General features: G+C 41.5%; 1 protein-coding gene across 1 annotated transcript in view; it reads left to right on the forward strand.

Moving 5' to 3' along the window:
- Positions 1–554: 554 nt before the first annotated feature.
- The window catches only part of ZFP91 (ZFP91 zinc finger protein, atypical E3 ubiquitin ligase), a 29,723-nt gene continuing 11,258 nt past the window's right edge, over positions 555–19,019 (forward strand). Inside the window, exons 1-8 of the mRNA XM_075258584.1 lie at positions 555–852; positions 1,242–1,273; positions 5,518–5,709; positions 8,083–8,122; positions 8,210–8,311; positions 8,440–8,544; positions 9,750–9,866; positions 17,214–17,264. Coding sequence (XP_075114685.1) covers positions 662–852; positions 1,242–1,273; positions 5,518–5,709; positions 8,083–8,122; positions 8,210–8,311; positions 8,440–8,544; positions 9,750–9,866; positions 17,214–17,264 — 830 coding nt within the window. The 5' untranslated portion in view covers positions 555–661. The remainder of the gene's footprint in view (positions 853–1,241; positions 1,274–5,517; positions 5,710–8,082; positions 8,123–8,209; positions 8,312–8,439; positions 8,545–9,749; positions 9,867–17,213; positions 17,265–19,019) is intronic.

A 19,019-nucleotide genomic window follows, 5' to 3' on the forward strand; every position in this document is an offset into this window, starting at 1 on the left:
CGGTGCACACATGTACAGATTACAGTGTATTACAAGACTAGCTTGTGCAATAATAAAGAGTTGGCTAAAACTCCAGGCAGCCATTTACAGCTGAAACTACAACTTGAATGGAAAATGCACTGGAGGGTGATGACATTTTGCCACCACAGGCAAAGACATCCAGCGCTTGCTCGTACACATTGCTAGCTGTACACACACTGCTCACTTCGCATCACACATTTGTGATAAAGCGTCACCTTCCTGTCAACACCAATTTTAACTACGTATTTAAGTTCCGTGTCTGCTCATTTATAATAAAGTTATGTTCATAAAAAAATAAACTTTTATGAAACTACACATCCCATAAGTCAAAGCACATCGTTCCCTAAGAACAGAGCATGCGCATTATACATATCGACCTCCCACAACTCAAGGATTGTCCAATGAACGATTAGTTTCTTCAAGAAGCGGCATAGCACGGATCACGGCTCGCAATGTTGTAGATATTACGCATGCGCAGTACATCACAGGCAAACGCAGCTTTCATTTCGCACAGGCGCAGTCAGGCCTAAGCCGCAAGCAAGGGGGTTCGCACGCTAAGTGACGTAAGAGCGCTGACCCGGAGGGGGAGCTCCGCGCCTGCGCAGTGCCGCATACAGAGAGCGGACTGGCTGACGGACGGATGCCGGGAGGGCCAGAGCCGCGGGGCCGCCCGAAGCGGGCAGCTGGGGCCGAGGGGGCGGCCGTGGAAGATGAAGTTGTGACCGGGGGCTCCTCCCGCCGAAGGAAGGCGGAGTGTCCGCGGAGGAGGAGAAGCCGCCGGGAAATGCCTGGGGAGGAGGAGGAGGAGCTAGGTCTTGGGGGCAGGCACAGGTGAATGACGTCACGGCAGGGGGTGTCGGGGGTCTGCGCTTTTAGTTCTTGTACGGTACAGTCTCCAGCTAGGGGGAGGGGGCGTGACACTATTGGCTAAAAGTGGGTTGAAAAGTTGATATGGGCGTGGTCAATTGATTAACATACTGGGCGGGGCTCATTTGCATATTGGGGTGCCTGTGTCTGCTTGTGTTAAATACTCTAAATTATTGAGTATATGCTATGTGGTTGAAGCTGGGGGCATGGGGCATAGGCTGGGCATTGGCTTAAGCTAGGCTCACATCAGGGCCATATGCCATAGAAGAGGAGGTGGGCAGGGCTAACTTCTGTCAGGAGTTGTAGCAAAGCATTGTGGGATGTGAATTAATAAGCTTGATTTCCATTTACAGCTACCTGGAGGAAGAAATGTTAGCTAATAAAGGTAGGTGTGAGCTCAGAGCCATGTACTGTCCATGTTACGTGTGGAAGCTTTGGAAATACCTTCACTAATTACATGCCCACATACATGTCAGTTCTCCTAACAATTGGAATGGGGGGTGTCCTTTTGCTGGATGATTTAGGAAATCCCAGATTGGAATCCCTAATTTTTGGTGACAAAGAGCACAATGTCAAACTTTTGGTGAAACATATGCTTCTGGCTGAAAATAGCACGGTGGGGATATGCGGCCTGTCATTATACAACTATATTCTGGGTGACCATCGTGTGCCCAGTTGTAAGTTCTGCGTTCCTGTGCCAGTGAGACTTTCATTACCAACACATGCAAAACAGGACCCATTTAGGAAAATACTTTCATGGATTTTCCTAGAATCTTAAGTTTTCAGCTATCCACAGCATAGGTGACAGGTGTCTAAACACTGTCAGCCACAGGACCCAGTGTTCTTGTGTCACTCTTTTTAAAGGGTCAGTGGAGCCCCCCCTCCCACACATAATACACAAACCAATGGGACCTTTTCTTATGTGTATGTAACATGTTTCATGAATGAACTTAGACCCATGCATATTATTTGATATAGACATTTAAAGGGAATATTCTTCAGTATTCAGATCTGTAAAAACATGGATGACATCATGCATCACTGTACTTCTTACTTTGTATACAAAGCAAATGGCTTTGTATATAAAGTACCTATCACAGTGACGCATGTCATCCTTGTTTCTAAAGCTCCCAATATACTCAGTGCTGCTGCTCTCTTTCTGTACATACTGGACAAATAACATATAATATGGAACTTACTTACCACCAAGAATTGCCAGATGCCTCTTGTTCTTTGAGACTGCTAACGGGCAGCATTATTTATAGAAATTTAGAAAATTATAGAAATTTTGCAGTGACTTTTATTTACCAAATGCTTAAAATGCTATGAAATAATAAACTGATTAATTCTGACCTCACCTTGCGTTTGTTACTGGCTTGAGTTTCCAGTTTATTGTTAACCAAGAAAGTTCATGATAGCTAGTGGAATGATATCAGTGGGCAGGCATCAGTATTTTGACCTAATGCCATGTCCAAGGCAAGTTACATTTAGGCTAAATCCCCATATAGTGAGACGCATCGCATTTTTTCCGAATGTCTTTCTGCCCCTATTATACCTATACAGAAAACGCCAGCGTTTCCATAGGTATAATTGACATGCTGTGATTTTCAAAGAAGCAGCTTTTCCGCTACGGATTTTTTTTCTGCAATACGGCTTCGGGCTAATTCTAGCTAATCCCATCCACTTTGTAGGCAGCGTGTTCAGCTGGCCTAGCACTAAAGGGGTTGGCCACTCTCAGACCAATATTGACAAACAAATGTACAATAAAAAGATATACAATTTTCCAATATACTTTCTGTATCAATTCCTCACGGTTTTCTAGATCTCTGCTTGCTGTCATTCATTCTGTTACTTCTAGAGGATAAAGCTCTGACCATGGTCATGTGATTTATGGTCCATGGTCATGTGATGAGCACACAGGTGCTGCTCTTTATAGTCACAGGACAGTAATCAGACAGATGTCTGGTAATCAGCTGTACACCTGTGTGCTCATCACATGACCATGGACCATAAATCACATGACCATGGTCAGAGTTTTATCCTCTAGAACAGACCTGAGCAATGTACAGCCCACGGGCCACATTCGGCCCTCTGACTGCTTCTGTCCGGCCCACATAGCTAGTGGAAGGTTTTTCAAGGACCTGTGATGATGTCATCACAGCCTATCACCAGGATAGACTATGACTCAATAGTGGGCGGAGCAACACGGGACTGTGTGCTCTCTGCAAGCTGCCGGCAATGGGGGCTGCTGGATGATAAAGAGAGAAGAGACAGCATGTGTGAGCAAGAGGGGGGAACTAGGGGCAGATGTAGGGGGGCAGTTAAACTTAATGCACATGTAGGGGGGGCATTAAACTAGGGGGCAGATGGAAGGCGACATTAAACTGGGGCAGCTGGAGGAGGATATTAAACTGTGGAGCTAGCTGGAGGGGGACATGTCTGCCTCTAGTTGCCCCCAGTTTAATGTCCCCCTCCAGCTGCCCCAATTTAATGTCCCCTCTAGTTTCTACTAGTTTATACTGGGGCACCAGGAGAGGGACTTAATACTGTGGGACATTTGGAGGGAAACGTTATAATGTGGGGGTGTATAATGTTAGGGTGACTGTAGGAGGATTTTACTTTGTGGGGCACATGGAAAAATGATTGAGAATGGGTGGAGTCAGCAGAGAAGTGGGTGGAGCTAAATTTGCCATGACGCGCATGGCCCTCTAGAACTGCTACAATTTCTCATGTGGCCCCATGGGAAAATTAATTGCCCATGCCCACCACTGCTCTAGAAGTAACAGAATGAATGACAGCAAGCCGAAATCTAGAAAACCGTGAGGAATTGATACAGAAAGTATACTGGAAAATTGTACAACTTTTTATTGTACATTTGTTTGTCAATATTGGTCTGAAAGTGGCCAACACCTTTAATACTTCTCGCTTCCGGGTTCTCTGTTATATGAAGGTAAAGTAGAAGGAGGACAATAAGATAATTGTCTTTTATCACCAGTCACTCTAGTCTTTACTATAAGAAAAGGGTCAGATTTACTATATGAAGGTTTTTCACCTCTTTTGACCATTAGGGGGTGTTCATTATCTCTATGGAGTCTTCAAACTAATGACTTAGCCACAGGGTAGGTTATCAGTATATGATCTGCATAGAACAGCGCTTCTGATAGCTTCCATAGCTGGCGGGCAGTGGACTAAGAATGCATGCAGGTTGCCCCTATCCAAGTATTTAGCCCTGCCCGCTACATATTTGGTGGTTCTGGGGAATTGCAACTACAGATGACGGTAGAAAATTTCAGCTGCCCTCTACTTTTGTTCACAGACATGCCTGGCAGTGACTTTCTCCCGTATCCTATACAACGTGTTGGAATATAACTCCACTATTTTTCCACAGCATAGCTCTAACTTCTGCTTCACCTTTTTTTGTAAATGGGTAACAGCCATGGTCAGACATAAGCAGTAAAAATCTCCTAATTTACTAAAAAGCCAGTGAGTGACTTCCTATGAAAGTAAATGCAAGCTATGTGAATTCATAGAAAATAATGAAAGGTTTGGCAATCTTTTGAAATGTGTAAATAATGGAATCTCTGATCAATATGTCCTTTTATACTTGTATAGAGGTGAATGACCCACCTAAAGATAGTACAGAAGGTGAATGGCTTTCCTTCTGTTTGTCTGTGATGGGTGTCTTTGGCAGTGCCCATGTTTATTGGGAGTTTGTCATTGGAGGTCATTGAAGTCTGAGATGCTTAAAATCCCACATAGGATGGAATTGCTGCTTATTTTTCTTCTGTATTTGTGCCGTAGTAGAATATAGTGTAAGGCAAGTAAGATTTTATCAAATGGTATCCACATGCTGTAGAAATATTCTGCAGAGTAAGTCACCTGTGGTGGAGATTTCCCGATTCACAGCATGTTAATATCTGTTGCGGATTGAGCAAGAATTTAATGTGGTTGATAACAATGGGGAAGGCAAAATCCGCCATCAAATCGCAGGTAGTGTCTTGTACTACATTTCCAATCTCAGCAATAGCCAAATGCTCAAAATTGAAATGAATTATTATTTTTTTTAAATTCTGCAGATTTTTCTATATTTCATTAGGAAAACTAAAATAGAGCTACACGGCCTCAAGACTAAAAGGAACCCTGTCAACAGGAAAATGTAGTCCAATCTGCAGGCATCATGTTCTAGAACAGGAGGGTGTAAGCAGGTTGATATGTCGTTTTGTGGCAAAGATTTGATAAAACTTGTCATTTAGCCATTAAAATCTCAGCTCTTTCTTTACTATAAAGTCAAGGAGACTGTCCTATCAGCAATTGACAGCTGTGACTGTCTACTGAGATAGCTGTCAGTCACTGGCAGGACTGTCTCCTTTACTCTATAGAAAAAAAGAACAGAGATTTAAGTGAGATTTAAATCCAAGTTATAGAATCTTTCCCCTTAAACGGATACCACAATCTATTGTTTATTATGGCTTGTGGCTCGGAGATTGCATTGCATTTTCCTGGTGACATGTTCAAGTGTATTTAGTGGACATTGCATTTCTCTTGGGAGGACGAGTCCTATTCTGTTCTGTTATTTAAAACCTTATATTTTTCCTTTCACGTTTTCTATTTCTTTGCCTCACCTCTCAGCACCAAAATGTGAGGTGGAGGAAGTAGTGGTACAGGAGACAGAGCCTCCAATATTAATTCCCGATTCACACCTGGATGTGGTGGAGACCCGTACGGTTGTGAGGGAAGGTGTCCTGCGCAGCACACGCTCAGATTCCCCTACCTTGGAACTCATCTGTAAGACAGAACCTGACCCAGATGATCTAGTCTATGGTAAGAAAATGAAGGCCGTGTGCTCAGTCACAAATATGATACCATGTTACACAGGCAAGTACAAGTCATGAAAACCTGCTTAGCGAAATGAACATATCGTGCCAGGTCAACTCTACTGAACCGCGTTTGGGTCAGGAAATGTAGTTGATACATGGAATGTTTTTTCATGGCCCAAACATGGCCATGTAAAGCAGCTGGGAGGAGTTCCACATATGTGGATTTGAAAAGGATTTTTACTGTGAGTGGCACTGTTTAGAGTGGTTTTCTAGGATCACAATATTAATAGTCTATTGTTAAGACAGGTCATCAATATCATAGCAGTGAGGATCTAACTATGGGCACCCCTATCATCCATTTGTTGGTTATTTTGATTGCTTATTACAGTATCTGAGCATTTACCTGCAGTTTCGTTTGGACCCAAAAATGTCCAAACTGAAAGTGCTGTTATACTCTGGGATTTCTTCAGACCCCAGTGTATGATTAGTAGAGGCTCATTGAAGGTTAGCAAACATATGAAAGACTGTAACTCACATCTCCTGGGCTTCAGTGCTGGTATTTGTCCTCCTCCGGCCTCTTCCGTGACATCAGAAATCGCTGAGGCCTATAATTGGGCCTCAGTAGTTACGTGGTGTTCTGATGTAAAAGTGTAAGCACCACGTCGTCTCAGCAGGTTCTGATGTCATTCAGGAGGCTTGAAGAGGTGAGTAACACTGTTATTTATGTTTGCTCACCTCCCATTGGCTGAAGAGACCCATAATAATAATAATAAAGCGGGTTCTGACTCAGAAGTCTTCAGTCTTAATGAACTGCTGGGGGAAACTCGCGAGACAAATTTTACAAGACTTGCCCAACACATGCTTATCTTCCGTAGACTCAAACCCTACAGCAGCTTCTTCATTTTTTACAGAAGTTATAGTGTGTAGAACATGCGGTACACAATGTGCACTACCACTAGTAAGCACATGAGTTGCAGGTAGATGGATAAATGTAAAAGGGCTTGGCTGAGTGCAATAGCTGGTCAGCAAGGCTACTAAAGAAGGGAGACCTCCACCAATCTGATATTGATAGCTATAGACCATTAGTATTCTGATCATAGAAAACCCCTATAAGGCCAGGGCCCCACGTTGCGCAAATGCAACCATTTGGCTGCAGCATTTTACAGTACCTGCAAAATGGATGGGATTCTGGCTAATCCCATCCACACATTGCTGAAAAATATCCACAGTGCTGCAATTTTAAAAACCGTTGCATTTTTCTAAATCCCAGTATATCAATTATATCCACAGAAACACTGGCGTTTTCTGTATAGGTATAATAATAGGGACAGAAGGGACTTTCTGTGAAAAGCACTGCAGAAAATAAACCGCGATGTGTTTCCGCCGTGGTCTTTTTCCAATGCTTTATGGTTGCAGCTTGCTACGTGGGGCCTAAGCCTCAAGGTTAAAATACAAAGAGCAGACATTTTTGTTTGTTTGTTTGCATTAAACACCATTATGGTTGAGGTCACACATTGCTGAAAAGGTAAATTTTCTGTTGCAGATTTTGCTTCCTTTACCTTTCTCTTTAGGCCCCGTTCACACGGGGCAAGAGGGGGCGGATTCCACGTCATAAACCACCCGCTCATAATGGTGGTCTATGTAGACTGCTAGCTACTAAAGAAGCAAGCTGCTCCTTCTTCATGCAGATTCTGCGGCTCATTGAGCCACGGCGTCCACCTCGCGGCAGCACCCTCCGAACTAGGCCCATTAATTTGGGCCTACTTCCGGAGCGGGAAGCCGCGACTGTCGGAAGCTGCGACAGTCATGGCAGGCAGGTTTTGCCCCGCGTCAGAATCAGGACCAAAATCCGCCATCTGCGCCCCGTTATTTTTTATTCCACTTGTGGCTTTTGCTCAAAAACACACAGCAAAACCTGCCAAAAAAATGCCACTTTTCTACAAAGTCTGGCCTTAGCATAAGGTTTAAAAAATGATGCATTTTACAGTTTCAATAAAGTGAATGAGGTGAACTCCCCTCCAGATCACAGGAAAAAAACATGGTGGAAAACGCAGTGTTTTCAAAAAAGCATTGGTTTTTGAAAAACGCAGCATGTTACCATAATTTTACCTGAAAGAACGCTGCGTTTTGCAAAAATGTAAAACGGAGGAAAAGCAGTGAAAAACACGGAAAACATATTTTAGTGATTGTGTTTTCAGATATATTTTTGAGCCTTAAACTGATTTAGGTCTGTGAAATAGGAGGGGATGAGATGAATTGTAGCCTGAATATCATCTGGGGACTGATGTTTGAGGAATCTTTAGAAGGATTGTAGGAGAATGTGGTTGCAATACGCTGCTATTATTGTTTATTCTTTTTCATGGTTTGCATTTTACAGAGATCAATGAGGGTCCTTCATCATATACAGCTGGAATCAGGTAGTATGTCTATGAGACAAGGCCAAGACATCTATGTTGATTTTCCTAACTTTTTCAGCTGATGCTTTGCTTTTCTGTGCTCTTCAGTGACGAGGAAGATGAGGAAGATGATGTGTTAATAAGTGAGGAAGAGACTCCATATAAAGATGACCCCACTGATGAAACATACAGACCCCCACAGCTAGAAAGGTATCAGACATTTACAGAAGCGGTGTGCTTAACCTCCTATAGTGCCTCCATCTTTCCTCATCTGTCTCTAGCTTCTTTCATCTCCATAATGCTCTTTCTTGCTTCCCGTTGCCGCCTCTACATCTCAGTGATGATGATGACGAAGAAGATGAAGATGAGGAGTTGATAAGTGAGGAGGAGATTGGTTATAAAGATGACCCCAGAGATAAGAGTTATAGGCCACAGCTGAACAGGTACATGATGCTGCAGTTGTTTTGTTGCCTTTTATGCATCTTACTTCCATCTTGCTCTAGTTGAAACTCTATGTTTGAAAAACTGTTAAAGGTTGTGTACTGCTTCCTCGAGCGTATTCAACTGCTACCACCCTGTTAGAGAGCACATTATAGTGATAAACATGATACTTCCGCTATGGATCTCACTTTTGTACATTTGGAGCACTGCTATTGCTGCTCAAATAGGAGATGGTAGGAGTTGTGCAGGAGTCGTACTCCAGGGAGTTGAAGGCCTGCCCCAGTTCACAGAATGCTTGATTTGCATAAGACTTCAGAGTTGTTTTTCTCCAAATCTACAACAGTGACATACATAACAAAGGCATGTTGTATCAAGGCAAAGTGTCCTGCAACCCCATGGTGACAATTGAATGTGCTTGGGAGAAGAGGTACATTCTGTTGAAAGTATACCAAACTTTTCACTGTAAAATTAGAAAAAAAAGCAAGAGGTTGATGCGGCAGAATGCTTTGCTGCATGTTTCTAAAGCCTTCCTTTTGAACCACATTTTCACAGAAATGCACTTGACACTTGGACCCCACACAGATCTGCTGATGCAGCAGTCTTTGGGCTCTGTAAGCCACAGCAGTGGATGGGAAGCAGAAGCAGTCATTGTATGCTGGTGGTGCCAAGGAATTGCAATTTTTCTCACATTGAATACGAGCATACCACTGCCCATCCATTGCTGTAGCTTTTGGCACTCACAGCCTGCCAAATCAGTGGATGTTGGACCCCCACACTTCAGATACTTATGACCTGTTCAGTGGATGCATTAGAAAACCCCTTTAAAGAGGGCAGTGATAACAAGAGTGGTTCATATAGTGTGTAGAAGCAGTGACCAGGCCACAGTTTTTCACTGCATCTGTAACATGGAAGACAACGATATCTTCCTGTTTAGTAAGTTAGAAGAATGATGAATCGGCAGCACAAATGGCCAAGCTTTCAAGGGAACAGTTTCTCAAAGGTATTGTGCTGGAGATTCTAAGCTGTAATGTAGCTGGCTGTCAATCTAATGCTTGTTCAGCCAGCACATATATATATCCTGGCCTCCCCATTAACATTTACTCTTTGTCTTCTATTTGCATAATGTTCCTGAAATGGTCACACTCTGTATTTCCAAAATGAATTGTTTGCCTACCTGTTTTTTTCTTCTGCCAAAATTCTTTCTTAGGTCATCTACTGGCACCAGGCGCAGAGGTTCTCGCACCAGAGAAGAGACATCCCCTGTAGAAGTAAAGATGGAAGTAAAGGAAGAGAATCCTGTCCCTGAGCCAGAAGCTCCTAGGAAGTAAGTGACACTATAAACATTACCTTCTAAATAAACTTTGATAATCTCCTGAATATGCCGTGAGTTGAAAGGCCTTAATGCATATCAAATTATTGGCTAGTCCCACGGAAATCAACAGGTGATGCTAACATTAATGTAAGTAGTAAATGGAATGGGTGACCTACAGTACTCAGGGAGATTATAAAAACTGAGATTATTTAGTTTAGATTACAGTAATTTAATAACCATGTATAAATATATCAAAGGTCAGTACAGTGATCTTTGGGAAGATATCTTTATACCCAAGAATTTAACAAAGAGCATCCTCTTCCATGTTTAGAAGTACCGTATATACTCGAGTAAATCATTCCTTTCCCTAGAATACATATAAAAGTAGAGAATTACTGTGAAACACATACACATTAGGTATCCCTGTGTCTGAAAGTGCCCGGTCTACTGAATATAGGGTATCTGCAGTGCTCCTATTCTGTCGGGAAGGGGTTAATAGGAGCACCGCAGATACCCTATATTCAGCCAGGCTGAATTCCAAGTGGGAGGAAAAAAACAGTCCTCAAGCTCAGGGAAGGGGCAGACAGACAACCAAAACACCCCCTCCCCTTCCCCAGCACCCAGCATCTACTGCACCCAAAAACTCTGACCATTTTAATTTTTGAAATTTTCCAGTAGCTGCTGCATTTCCCCCCCTTGGCTTATACTCGAGCCAATAAGTTTTCCCAGTTTTTTGTGGTAAAATTAGGGGCCTCGGCTTATATTCAGGTCGGCTTATACTCGAGTATATACAGTTAAAAGAACGTTTTTACATGGAAATAAAAATGGGGTTTTTTTTACTGTAAGAGCAGTGAGACCATGGAATACTCTATCAGAGGAAGTCATGGAGAATTCACGTAAAGAGTTGAAGAAAGGCCTGGATGTCTTCCTTTTATTTATTAAAGTGGATGGCCAGGATATTTTAGTATTGTCTCAGGAGGCCAGAGAAAGTGAAAAATAATTTTTAAAAAACCCTACTCGCCCCTCCTTGGTGCTCCGGTGTCCCAGGCTGCCATCCGATCCTGCAGAGCTCTGGGGCTTTACCGGCAGAAGTTCCTGCCGCACATGATCACTGAGCAGCCTAAGGAAAGAACACAGAACATCACTCATAGACATCAAAGGTGACGTCCCAGTTCCTTTCCTTAGGCTGCAGATTGGCCTTTAGTGAAAGGTGAGTATAGTTCCGAAATACTAAAATATCCTGGACAACCCCTTTGACCCCTTCCAGATTCTTTAAAATGGTAGCTACTCTGTTACAGAGTATTCTACATACTTATAAGTATAGTTTCCTGTATGGTGAACACTGTAGCAGGAAAAAAATCTAAAGTGCTGAACCGCTTTTTTTTATTGTTTTGCCTCTGATACAAATTTGAATCCAAAGTGATCCAAGCAATAGACATTCCCAAAAAATAGTATAACTAAAAAGGACACTTGGCCTTGCAAAAAAACGCACTGTGGCAAAGTTTTAGATTTTTGTTAAGATGTTAAAATGTAAATAAAACTTGGGGCCACACGGTGGCTCAGTGGTTAGCACTGCAGCCTTGCAGTGCTGGAGTCCTGGTGTTCAAATCCCACCAAGAGCAAAAAACCATCTGCAAGGAGTTTGTATGTTCTCCCCGTGTTTGCATGGATTTCCATCCCATATTCCAAACAGACATACTGATAGGGAAAAATGTACATCGTGAGCTCTATGTGGGGCTCATAATCTACATTTAAAAAAAAAAAAATGTAAATAAAACTTTATAAATTTGGTATCCCCGGAATCGTACCAAAACATAGAATACACTGCAGAGTGAACACCATAAAAACTAAGCCCGTTAGAAAGTTATACAAATGCACTTTTTCTTCACATCCACCCCATTCTGATTTTTTTTCTCCAGCTTCCCAGTACATACAGAATAATAAATGGTAGCATCATGAACAACAATTTGTCCCGCTTTGAACAGAAAAATAAAAAAGTTATGGGGTTTGGAAGGCGGGGAGTCAAAAAGAAAAATTTAAAAATTCTTCTGGTGGAGAGGGGTTAATATTATATGTTATAGTTAATAAATTTTTGGATATGGGGATTTAGGGGTTTATCCTCATTGCCATATTTGAAGTTGGGAAGGAATTCTTCCTATATGAGGAAAATTGACTTCCACGCACCTCATGGGGTTTTTCTACCGGCAGAAATATGGAACAGGCTCTTCAGACTTGAACGTGCCAGTTTATGCATGTGAAGAAGTTCCACATCCCTCCTAACATGAGGAGACTACCAAGTACTATGAGGAAGAAAATAAATGGAATAGATTTTTTAAGGTTAAGGCCACACATTGCAGAAATGCAGATAAAAACCTGGGGGTTTGCTCATCTCTGCAATGAAATGCCACACTGTGTCTTTGCTGCATTTTTCCTCATTGCATACAAGGTAGTAGAAAAAAAAACGCAACAATTCCGCTGGCAACATTAACATGCTACGTTTTCTGGTTCATTTTTTCCACTGTGTGGATGGGAAAAAACAAAATCTCATTCGCTTTACTGAGACTGTAAAATTCAGCATTTTTATTAATTTCCATTACACTTCTGCAGTGGCCAAAAAACATTGCTACATTTCTGCAACATGCGACCTTAGCCTTAAGAGGGGGTTTTCTGGACTTATATTAATGACCCATTGTTAGGATATGTAATCAGTATTAGATTGGTGGGGGTCAGACACTAGCTTTCCCACCAATTACCTATGCTCTGGTGAGTTAGGTCATGTTCATGATCTACATGGCCTATTTTCAGCTCAGTCCTATTTGAGAACTTAGGGTTGACATGCAATACCAAGCACAACTGCTATACAGTGTTAGTAAAGAGTAAAGACTGCTTCTCCAAATGCTGCAATCTACTCTAAGGATGTCATCAGTTTTATAATCCTGAGAATGTCATGGTTATTGATAAAGAGACAAGATTTGACTGATCTTCTGTTTTCAGTGTTTATTGGTGGATTTCTTGGTAATCCTAAGGGAAGGGATTGAAGCAAAGCAGTTTCATTTTTGTATTCCAGTTAAGGTGCCGATACATTTTTAGCAGTTGTCAGCCAAATGCTTGTTCAACCTACAGCTGTTCCTTTTGACTACTCCATCAGCCAAGCATTTGTGCGTTGTCCGTGAGGAAAGGGAAATAAGATAAACCTTTGTCAGACACCTCCTTGAGAATAAAAATGATCAAGCATAGAAATTCAGCCTGCTAAGCCTTTCTTATCCACGAAGTTATTTGTCAGAAAGGAGTTGAGAGGTCCCCATAGAAATAAGTATATTCTGCTCCCACCAATATGTTCAGGTTTAAATGACTTTTCTCTTAACTACAGTATCCCGGTGTATTCACTCAGATATGTGGCCACTTACCTGCTTGTTTAGTTCTAGTTAGTTTTAGTTTGTGATTATAATCGTGCTGGAACAAAATTACAGACTTGCACAGCCCAGGCAGCATTTGTAAGGCTAGTTTAACACTAGTGCTTGGCTCTCCATCATTTGGGTCCCCCAGGGGACACGAACATTGGAGAGCCCATCTTCTAAAACAGCGGTTACCCGTTGACCCTATAGACTACATAGGGTCTGCCAGGTGTCTGTCAGGTTTCTGCCATTTTTATCCTGAAACCTGCAGAGAGAAAAGCCCTACGTACAGGACTTTTCTGTCCGACAATTTTTGGTGGAATCTCTTGACACACATGTGAACCTAGCCTTAAATGTACTATGTTTTTAATTTTTTTTTAAAGAAAACATGAATGTTTTCTTTAAAACATGAAGATATACCATATATACTCGAGTATAAGCCGACCCGAATATAAGCCGAGGCCCCTAATTTTACTTAAAAAAAAAATGGGAAAATTTATTGATTCGAGTATACGTCGAGGGGGGGAAATACAGCAGCTACTGGAAAAATTCAAAAATTAAAATGGTCGGAGTTTTTGGGTGCAGTAGATGCTGGGGAAGGGGAGGGGGTGTTTTGGTTGTCTGTCTGCCCCTTCCCTGAGCTTAAGGACTGAGTTTTTTTTCCCCCACTTGGAATTCAGCCTAGCTGCATATAGGTTATCTGCAGTGCTCCTATTAACCCCTTCGCAACGGAACAGGAGCACTGCAGATACCCTATATTTAGTAGACCGGGCACTCTCAGACACAGGGATACATAATGTGTTTGTGTTTCACAGTAATTTTCAAATTTTATATGTATTCTAGGGAAAGGAGGGATTTAGAACTTTTATTTATTTTATTTTTTTATTATATATTTTTAAAGGGGTTTTTTTCACTATTTTATGGGAGTATATACGGTAACTGACTTTTAATGTGATTGTGCTATTCTGTGTTGCATTAACCTTTTCCCAACCTCTGCCATAGATGTATTCAGGAAGTCAGGAGGACAAATATGGCTGAGCCAACATTATACAGGGTGGGTGCTGGCTGTGTTACACAGCTGACACCTGTTGGCTGTGTTCATGATGTAAGATAGCTGAGGCATCCCTCGGACGCCTTTGTCATTTGTGAGATCAGCCAGAGGCAGGTGGCAACCTCAGATGGCACCCCAATATCCTTTGCCAAGATTACAGTGCAGATGAGCTTCTCCAGCAGGGTTTGATAGAATCGCACTGCTTGTACAATACACTACAGTGCTAAGTTAGTGCGTTTCTATCAAAGCCTGCCGGAGAAGCTCATCTGCACTGTAATCTTGGCACAGGATATTGGGGTGCTTTCTATAAGTGATCAAACAATTCTGGGGGAACAACAAATCAATAAAAGTATATTTTACATCTAAAATAAATAAACCAACAACATGTTATTGGTATTGCCATTTCATAATTGGTATTGTCATGTTTCACAAAAAAACAAAACAGAAAATGTCCATCACAGGTAGGGCTTACAGAGTTTGTTCGGAGAAGAATATTATATATGTTTATTATTTTGTTAAATCCAGCCCTCCAAATCCTATTAATATTATAAATGTGAAAGTTTGTGAGTTTGTGGGTTTGTGTGTTTGGATGTTTGCATGTTCGGATGTTTGTTCCTCAATCACGGAAAAACCGCTCCACCGATTTGGCTGAAATTTTCCACAAACATAGTCATTACACTCGATTAAACAATAGGCTACTTTTCGTCACAATAGCGCACATACGTTTGTGCCAGGACCCCCACAAAACCCAAACTCACACCACCATCTCTGCAATCTCACACACTTTGGACCATAGCAAGCCACAAAATTCATATTGCCCTCTACAGCCTCGCCCCTAACCCCACACAATCACATATACATATACTTTACCACTTTGCCCCTCACCTTACCGATTCTCCAGGAGGCTCTCTTTAACGCTCCGGAGCAGCCATGTTTGCCGACCCCCACCGCTCTGACAATCCGCGACACCGCCCACCCATGTCAATACCCCTAGGCGGTCTAATAAATGTGAAAAAAAGTTTAAAAAAAGTAAAAAAAAATATAAAAATAAATAAATAAAAAGGATTAAAAATTCAAATCACCCCCCTTTCCCTAGAACACATATAAAAGTAGTTAAACACTGTGAAACACATACATGTTAGGTATCCCCGCATCCTAAATCGCCCGCTCTACAAAGTTATACAAATATTTTTCCTGTTCAGTAAACGCCGTAGCGGGAAAAATGGTCAAAAGTGCCAAACCGCCATTTTTTCACTGTTTTGATTCTGCTAAAAATTTGAATACAAAGTGATCAAAGCAATAACATTTCCCGAAAATGGTAGAACTACAAAGTACACCCGTTCCCGCAAAAAAAGACACCCTATACATCCCCGTACACGCATGTATAAAAAAGTTACGGCTGTCGGAATATGGCGACTTTTCAAAAAATAATTTTTTAACACAGTTTTGGATTTTTTTTAAGGGGTCAAAATGTAAATAAAACCATATAAATTTGGTATCCCCGGAATCGTAACGAAACACAGAATACCGGGGACATGTCATTTTGGTTGCACAGTGAACGCTGTAAAACCAAAGCCCGTAAGAAAGTCGCAGAAATGCATTTTTTCTTGAAATCCACCCATTCTGAATTTTTTCCCTGCTTCCCAGTACATTATATAGAATAAATAATGGTGGCATCATGAAGAAAAATTTGTCCCAGGAAAAATTAAGACCTCATATGGCTCTGTGAGCGGAGAAAACAAAAAGTTATGGGGTTTAGAAGGAGGGGAGTCAAAAACAAAATGTAAAGTTTCTCACAGCACCGTATAGCAGCTCAAATACAAAGTAACTTCAACACAAAAGTCTCACGTATTCTCTGAATTACAGCAAAAACAAGATACAAACTTACATTTCATATCCCATACCATATACACAGTACGAAAACCTTACCCCCGCCTGTATATACCCACTTCTACAATCACCGCAGACGAAGTCGCGGGTACCAGCTAGTTCTAAATAAGAAAGTGTCTCCAGGAATAATGTCAGTACAGCGCCCCCTGCTGTCTCTTTCGATGCCACAGGATGCTCAGTCTTGCTTCTCTGTTTTCTTTTTCTCCACCAAGAATGCCAACAGATCCCTGGTATGGTGAGACGGCTGCCTCTGATGTCTATTTTATAATCATTCTGCCTTTACCAAAATCCAAAATTAAAATCAGCTTTTTTTTTTTTTTTTTATACAATGACTTTCTGGCATTTGGGATGGCAGACATGCTGGAGGAGAGAGAGAGAGCAGCATCATTACACATTGATAAGACAGGAGATGTGAGATTACCTCCGACTCCCTGTAGGCCCTCTAGCTAAGCTGTAGTTACAGATCGCAGCTCTGTTCTAATGGATCTTAGCTAAAAAACAGCCACGCAGTAAGTTTTGTGGAAAATGGCAGGTAATTATTCCCTGTAGACAGTCGCTTTAGACTATTCACTACTTAGAATGTAATTCTATGCAGAATCCTTTTAGAGCAAATGTATCATCAGAAAATGGCAGACAAACTTTTAAACCATTTTGTTGGTGGATTAAAGAGAAACTTTCATCACCTCCACCAGTTCCAGCTCTTTGCATTCCTCAATAGGTGCTGCTCCACAGATTCTGGTACAGTTGTGATTTTTTTTTTTAATTATTTTTTTTAATTTCTCTAGCCGCCCCCCCCCCCCCCCACACACACACACACACACACAGTTTCTGAGCTATTGGTGACGTTATCTAGAACATTCAGAAAATAATTGTATTAGCTTTTCTTCTCCTTCACTACTAATTCCTTTTTCCTCATTTTTGGAATTCAGATTACAGGGCAGTATTTCATTTGGGCTGTACTTTGTACTTTTGGGCTCAATACCATGTTTTGGGTAAAGCATTTTATTTCTTTTTCTTGTAAAGGAGAGGCCGTCGGCGCAAAGATGATAAAAGTCCAAGACTACCAAAGAGGCGGTGAGTAGGCGTTTGCATTAATGGGGTCTCAGATTACATCTAGGTGGTGCCCACAATGTTCTGAGCATGTATGTTAATAATAATGTAAGAGCCCATCTGTCAACAACAAGGAGGTGTTACCCATTTGCTACTATAAATACTATGGAATGTGCTCACTTAGAGGAAAGGTATCACTTGGAGGTTTATTTTATTTTATTTTTTACTAAATAGGGTCAGATACTGAGATATCTTTTATATATATATATATATATATATATATATATAAAATGTTTTTAGTTTCAGATTGCAGAATTTGTGTACGTGATTTTGGGGGAGGTCATAGCTTCTATTCCTCTCTGTTAAAGCAGTTTAGAGATATGCTATGCAACAACCACTATATCTGGAAAGTACTCATTATGGCAGATTTATGAGGCCTTGTGCTCCTGTGTACTGGTGTTCATTTTTCAGTTTTTTTGTGCCATCCTCGCCACTCTCCCAAAAAGTTGGCATGGCAAGGGGTCACTCAAGGCAGAAATCGGGTATGAATGATTCTGAAAATCTACGCTAGCTATGAGCTTGCTCAGATTTCCCTCCAAGCGCACCTCACTGGAATATGTTTTGTTATATGTGAGGCACACCTTACACTGGTGATTAAGTTATGAATCCCCCATTGATTTCTATAGGTAACTATTGTAGACATGCCGTGTGACCTCTGCTGGGAGGAGGAGGTGACCACCACCTATTTTGAATGGTAGATTCTGTGTCATCAACATTTAGTTGGTACATATATATGTACTGTTTAGAGCAACGTGTTATGTTAAACAGATGGGTAAAAGGGATGGACTGTAATAAAATTAAGACTATAATAATGACAAGCCATGCTCAGCTAAGGGAACATCAGGGTGGCTCAGTGGTTAGCACTATCATTCTGGATTTGAATCTGACCAAGCTCAACATCTGCATGGAGTTTGTAAGTTCTCCCACTGTTTGCTTGAACTTCATCTGGGTGCTCAGGTTTTCTCCCATACTCCTACAGAATTTTTGCAACTGAAAATCATATCAATACAGCTGAATAGAGTTTATTTTTTGTAAGTACATGGATTTCTGCAAGCTCCATTTTAAAATGAATAAAATAGATTTTTAGCACATGAGTATGTCAGAATTTTTTTTTCTTAAAGGGTTTCTCTAATCTTCGCAAGTTATCCACCATCCACAGGATTGGGGATAAGTATCAGATCGGTGGAGGTCTGAATAACTGGGGCCCCCCCAATCACAAGACTGTTTTGCATCCCAGCTTCTTTTACTCAGTGGACCACTGGAACCCTGTACTTTGGCTATTTCCGGTGATCCCATTGAAATAAATGGAGCTAGATTGCCTGGCTGATCACCGCTCCATTCAGAACAGGGAGCAAAACACCCTTGTTTTGATGTCTTGATCGATGGAGGCCGCAGTGGTTCAGACCCCACTGATATGCAACTCAATATCTATGCTGTGGATGACAGATAAGTTGCAAAGTTGTGAAAACCCTTTTAACCCCTTATCGACCTTTGACGTAGTATTACGTCATGGGCACAAAGTAGTTTGCGCACTTGAAGTAATACTACGTCAAAGACAGCCCGCCCGCTAAGCGGGCGGGCTGCATCGGAACTGGGTGTTAGCTCTTACAGTCAGCTAACACCCTTTTCCATTACCTCCGGTCGATAGTTTTACCAATCAGAGGTTTTAACCCTTTCAATGCAATGATCATACATGATCACCGCATTGAAAGTGTTCCG

This window comes from Leptodactylus fuscus, chromosome 10 (assembly GCF_031893055.1).
Source record: "Leptodactylus fuscus isolate aLepFus1 chromosome 10, aLepFus1.hap2, whole genome shotgun sequence".
NCBI lineage: Eukaryota > Metazoa > Chordata > Amphibia > Anura > Leptodactylidae > Leptodactylus > Leptodactylus fuscus.